This window comes from Gymnoscopelus braueri (assembly GCF_963280865.1).
Source record: "Gymnoscopelus braueri genome assembly, chromosome: 2".
Classification (NCBI taxonomy): Eukaryota; Metazoa; Chordata; class Actinopteri; order Myctophiformes; family Myctophidae; genus Gymnoscopelus; species Gymnoscopelus braueri.
Genome location: NC_137604.1, coordinates 15,498,271 through 15,504,092, shown reverse-complemented (window position 1 = coordinate 15,504,092; position 5,822 = coordinate 15,498,271). Strand labels below are relative to the sequence as shown.

The window sequence follows — 5,822 nt, the reverse complement described above, 5'->3', positions numbered from 1 at the left end:
GGAACAACTACCACCAGAGACCAACTCTCCTTGCTACTCCTACCCGCCAATGAGCACTCATCCTGTGCATAGAAGCCACTGAAAAAAGCAGATCTTCAAACACACCACGTGTGACACTTAACTAGTGATATATTAATGTTGGTTAAGTAATTGTGATTTCATCATTAATTAACATGAAGAAAAAGAATAAACCCGCACACTCGTCTGCTCCAAGGTAAATATATTGACAACGTTTCGAGCCAAGGCTCTTCATCAGGTCAAACTCAAGAAGTGTGTACCTCACCCACTTAAATAGCCACCCACAGCAGGTCACGTTATCAATCAGTGGGTGGGACAACACGACAGGGTAATCAGATAGAGATTAGAGAAACATCTAATAAATACAGTGTTCAACATTTACATATCCACAGAACAGCAGTGGAAAAAACACAAATGGACACTTGATTAATAAAATCTATAGCAAACAGAATTTAAATAATCAGGTACATTAAACATAGGCAACAAGAGTTATAATTAAAGAAAATGGCTGATTGGAAAATCCTCATTCATTCCTTTTGGAGACATTGTGTTTAAGGTATAGATCCAAAAGGATTCAGCTGTAGTAGTAATCTATCAAGATCTCCTCCTCGTCTAGGGCATTTAACATGTTCAATCCCCTGATATCTGAGAGTGGCCACATTGTGTTTAGCGGACATGAAGTTCATTGCAACTGGGCTCTTTTGATCTTGGTTGCGAATGCTGCTTCTATGTTCAGAAATGCGTGTCTTTAGAGCCCTGTTGGTCTTACCAACATATCCTCGACCGCATGGGCATTTTAGCAGGTATATAACATTTTTGGTTGTGCATGTTATAGTGCCCTTGATATCAAAACGTTTCCCCGTTAATGGGTGCGTAAAAGTGTGGCTCTTTTCAGTAAAATAACATTGTGCGCAACGGGCGCATCTGTAATTACCTTCGGTAATTCCAAAAGGAATGAATGAGGATTTTCCAATCAGCCATTTTCTTTAATTATAACTCTGGTTGCCTATGTTTAATGTACCTGATTATTTAAATTCTGTTTGCTATAGATTTTATTAATCAAGTGTCCATTTGTGTTTTTTCCACTGCTGTTCTGTGGATATGTAAATGTTGAACACTGTATTTATTAGATGTTTCTCTAATCTCTATCTGATTACCCTGTCGTGTTGTCCCACCCACTGATTGATAACGTGACCTGTGGGTGGCTATTTAAGTGGGTGAGGTACACACTTCTTGAGTTTGACCTGATGAAGAGCCTTGGCTCGAAACGTTGTCAATAAATTTACCTTGGAGCAGACGAGTGTGCGGGTTTATTCTTTTTCTTCATATTACTTTCCAACCCAGCACCTCAATGAAGTGATGTGCGTATTCTGTTAGTTTTCATATCATTAATTAACATGAAAATTATTAATTCATGATAAATAAATAGTGAATTAATGTATTAATTCCGCCCCCTTGCCTTCAACTCCCTAGGAAAACGCAGTTTGCGTCTTTTCAGTGCATAGATTGTCCATCAGTGGTCATTAATGTACTACTAACTCATGTAATCTGTAGTTTGCCTGCTAGAAATAGTATCAGTCTCTTCCTCTGACCTGGCGGTCCTGTGGTTGCAAAACAACCCAGGCCGCTTCTTCTCAACCCCCTCACCAGACCCCAGCAGGGTTCTCACAGACATTATTCATTTACCCTCAGAAAAGAAACACCATGATGTATATGTATACAGAATAGTTTGAAATAATAAAATAAAATAAAGATAAAAACAAACCATACATAACTAGATACCCTCTGAATCTGCTTATTGAAAAAAACTAAAGAAAAACGAACACAAAACTCATTAAATTGACATGCTTAATTGCTCATTCTCTGATACCAAAGTACAGGTGTTCAACCTAGTGGATTTAACCTTCTGGGCCACAGTAAGTCATGTTTGGATCGATCCCATCTTTGCTCCCTGTGCTCGAGCACTGGACGCCTCCAATCTCAAGTCTAACTAAGGTTATGAGGTGGTTCCCATGACTTTGTACAATTCTAATCTGGCAGAGTTTCCTAGGTGATAAATAAAATGGTTGTATTAGTTTATAATGAATCAATTGATTGTTGTAATTAAGAGAAGTAACGGAATATTATTCCAAACATTCTGCCAATTTATACTGACTTTATAGTCCTTTAAATCTATGTTCCAGACAGTGGTATTACCTGTGGTTCCATTTAACTTTTCTTGAAATTTATTAAATAACCATTATATAACCCAGAAACAAAACCACTTTTAACATTTATACCGCTCAACAAATGTATTAAAGGATGAATGGTTGATTCCATGGAACACCATAAGTGCGCATTGCAGTTCCATGGTAGCCAGGTTTCTGAAATGTCCACAGTCCACCAATGAGACGCTGAGTGAGTATGGAAATAGTGACATCTTATAATGAGCATTGCTGAGGACCAGTTATATGAAGATAAGATTAAAAGTGGGTGAAGTGCATCTTGAAGTGGGACTCCACTCTTCCCAACTTCCCATCTCACAAGAACCACCGCAACAAAGCATGTCCTGCCTTTTTCAATGTTTTATTAACATCCTGTAGCTTCAGGGTGGACTAATAGCCAAAACAACTAAAGTAAACATGAACAACCTACAATTACCTATATAATCAAATCTAAAGGAAACAAAACACAAATCTTTAAAAAAAATTAAGCACAAAGGCTTCCACCAATCAGCAAAGTCAAATATATTTTGCCCATAGAATATTATATATGATATTATATCATATCATCACACATCTATAAAGTATAACATCAGTTTTTTTTAGAGAAAAATGGAACACAATTTATGATCGGAATAGTTTCATAGAAATTACAGAAATCTCCTACTTAATCAAATCAAAAGGAACAAAACACAAATAATTACTCCAAATATAAACAGGAGGGGAAACAACTTAAAGGCTTATTCCACCAAACCACTCAAATATATTTTACCCATAGCATATATATTATGGCATATCTTCTCAGATCTCTATTTCTTTAGAGAAAAACAGAACACAAGTTATCAGAATAGTTTCACTGGTCTGTTGAACATGAAGTGAGGAGTGGTTAAAATAACACCGACAAATCAATCAAAATATCTACAAGCAGGTTTATAGGAGATCTTTTGTTGTGATATAATTGTGATAATTAAGTAGCACAATATCTTTTTGGGCGTGAGCCATAACATGCAATTTTCCAAACATGAACTCTACTGGTGTGCGCATTTAGGGTTAAGAATTTTATCGATTGCTTTCCCAATTTTAGTGAAAAAGCCCCTATCCTCAGCTTTCTCTCTTGCTTCTTCTTGATGTCGTTCTTTCATTCTATTTACTTCTCTTTCCTCAGCGACTCTACGTTCTTCTTCCATTTTACGTTGATTCTCTTCTACCTTCCTTAAAGCAGCCCTTGCCTCTTCTTCCATTTCTTGTCTCTTCATGTCATTTGCTCGTCTCGCAGCCTCAAGTTCTGCCTCATATTGTCCCTTCTGTTCTTCCAGCTCCCTACGTGTCCTCTCTTCTCTCTCTCTTAGAGCTTTTGCGTCGGCTTCCTTTTGTTTTTGAAACATTTCTTCTTTTTGTTTCAGAGCCGCTTGATCATTTACATATCTTCTCTGAAATTCTTCCATCTCTTTGCTTCTCTTCTCTTCCCTCTCTCTGGCAGCCCTTGCTTCTTGTTCCATTTCTTTTCTTAACATTTCCTCTTGTCTTTTCTGAGCCTCTTTCTCATCTTCAAGTATTTTCTTCTGTTCTTCCATGTGTTTGCGTAGCTTCTCCTCATTCTCTCTTGCTATTTGTTCCATTTTTTCTTTCATTTCCTTTTCTTTTCGCTGAGCCTCTTTCTCATATTTTTTCTTCACTTCTTCCTCCTCTTTACGTCTCTTCTCTTCATTCTCTTTAAGAATTCTCTGTTTCTTTTCCTCTATTGCTCTCTCTGCCTCTTGGAGCATCTCAGAAGTGTAGTGGTGTCCTCCATTTTCTTTCACCATCGTGTCAATTTTGTTCAGCAGCTCAGTGACCTGAGAGGGATCCTTTCTATCTTTGTTGTTGAAGACATGATAGCGAAAATTACATTTGCTGACTAATTCTTTTAGATCTGGAGAGTCGTTAAAGACATCCTGAGCTGACTGACCGTCATCAAGCTGGTCACCACTGGTGAAGAGAAGCATGGTGTATTTAATCGACATGTTTCCAAATGCTTCCTGAATAATCTCCACAGTTGTCTTCTCCTCAGCTGTGAATCTTCCCAGTTTGATCACAACCAGGAACACATGGGGACCAGGTGCTGAATAATCTGTACACTGAGCCATCTCTTTCATGGTTTTGTCTTGGCTGAACTTGGTGTCAAACAAGCCTGGTGTGTCAACAACAGAGACTTTTCTACCATCAACTTTACCTCTGGCTTTCTTACAGTTCACTGTCAGAGATCCAGATGAAAACTTGGCTTCAAAAGCTTCAAACCCCAGGATGGTGTTTCCAGTGGCGCTCTTTCCAGCTCCTGTCTTCCCAACCATCACAATCCGAATGTCCTCATCATTTATAATGGGAGCTGATGGCATAAAAGTATATGGTTATGGATGATGATGTCAGGTAACAAAAAAGAAAAACAGTTTAATGATTAGCTATGCTAATTACATACATTTTGTCTAATTAAAACGTTTTGGTAACACTTTCTATGAAGTGCATGTCCATAACGCTTTATAACAGTAGATAATTAAAGTTATAAGTACCCAGAAGAACTCAAGTACTTATAATTCTTTCTAACAATAATCATAACACATAAAGTATTTTATGACTTAAAGGTCAACTTAGCTTTTTTACCTCAAGGGTTCTTTTATAAGTTTGTAATGATCATTCAGTGCTTTCTATCGTTATAGCGATTCTTTTACTAGGGGGCGGGGGCATTCGTGTAATTGATAAAAATGAAATTGTTTTACACAATAAGCCGGCTATTTTTGTCTCCGTGAGGCTGAAGACACGGAGGTCAGAGCAGAACCTCTGTCCCGAATTTTTCACATCGGTCAGTCATAGTGCCACCAGGAGGCAGATGTTTGCACATTTTTTTATGTAACTCCTACAGTTATTTAAGCAAATTGGTACACATTATATCTAAAGTCATGTAATCAAGACAGATCTGTCGGATTTTTCATATTCCATCCTTATTGAATAAGATTGGCTTCCAAAGTTTGCAGGAGTGGCCCGTTTAGTACAAAATTCCTCAAATCATAAACGCAGTGTCCGATTGCCGTGAAATTGCACATCCCGACTAGGCCAAGGAAGAAATGCCACACAATCCAGGGAAAAACATATGTTGATTGTATGCCTGTATAGGCCAAAACATGTTCAAATTGAAATTTGTATTAATTATTATCAACACAAACATAAAAATACAAAGTTATCCTTTAACACATTTGTAATACATTATAAAGCCTTTTCATAATTATATAACATCAAATATCACAATATTGCATAATTACTGGTCACTCACAGGCATTTCTTTTGGCCACAGGATCATAATGTATCATTTATATTATTATTTGTAATACATTATAATGATTATATAATGCATTAATCACCGTTATGATGCATTACAGTGTGTTATAAGTCACTATAAGTGGTGATCGAGTGTTTTAACTAAACTATCAACACTTGTAACTCTAACAATACTTAAAAAAAGAAATAGCAACACTCTTAACACTGTTGATACTTAACACTACCAACACTACCAACATAGCGAGCCCACACTGTTTCTCAGGAACAGTACTTTCTAGTTATAATAATGTTGTA

At 37.0% G+C, this 5,822-nt stretch overlaps 1 protein-coding gene across 1 annotated transcript; it reads right to left on the bottom strand.

Annotated features, from left to right (window-relative positions):
- Window positions 1–3,020: 3,020 nt before the first annotated feature.
- On the bottom strand, window positions 3,021–4,594 carry LOC308094388 (GTPase IMAP family member 7-like; the record flags this gene model as incomplete). The annotated part of the gene is made up of 2 exons (XM_080441014.1): window positions 3,021–3,034; window positions 3,412–4,594. 2 exons carry the CDS (start codon window positions 4,592–4,594, stop codon window positions 3,021–3,023), a joined length of 1,197 nt encoding a protein of 398 aa, XP_080297140.1.
- Window positions 4,595–5,822: the final 1,228 nt, after the last annotated feature.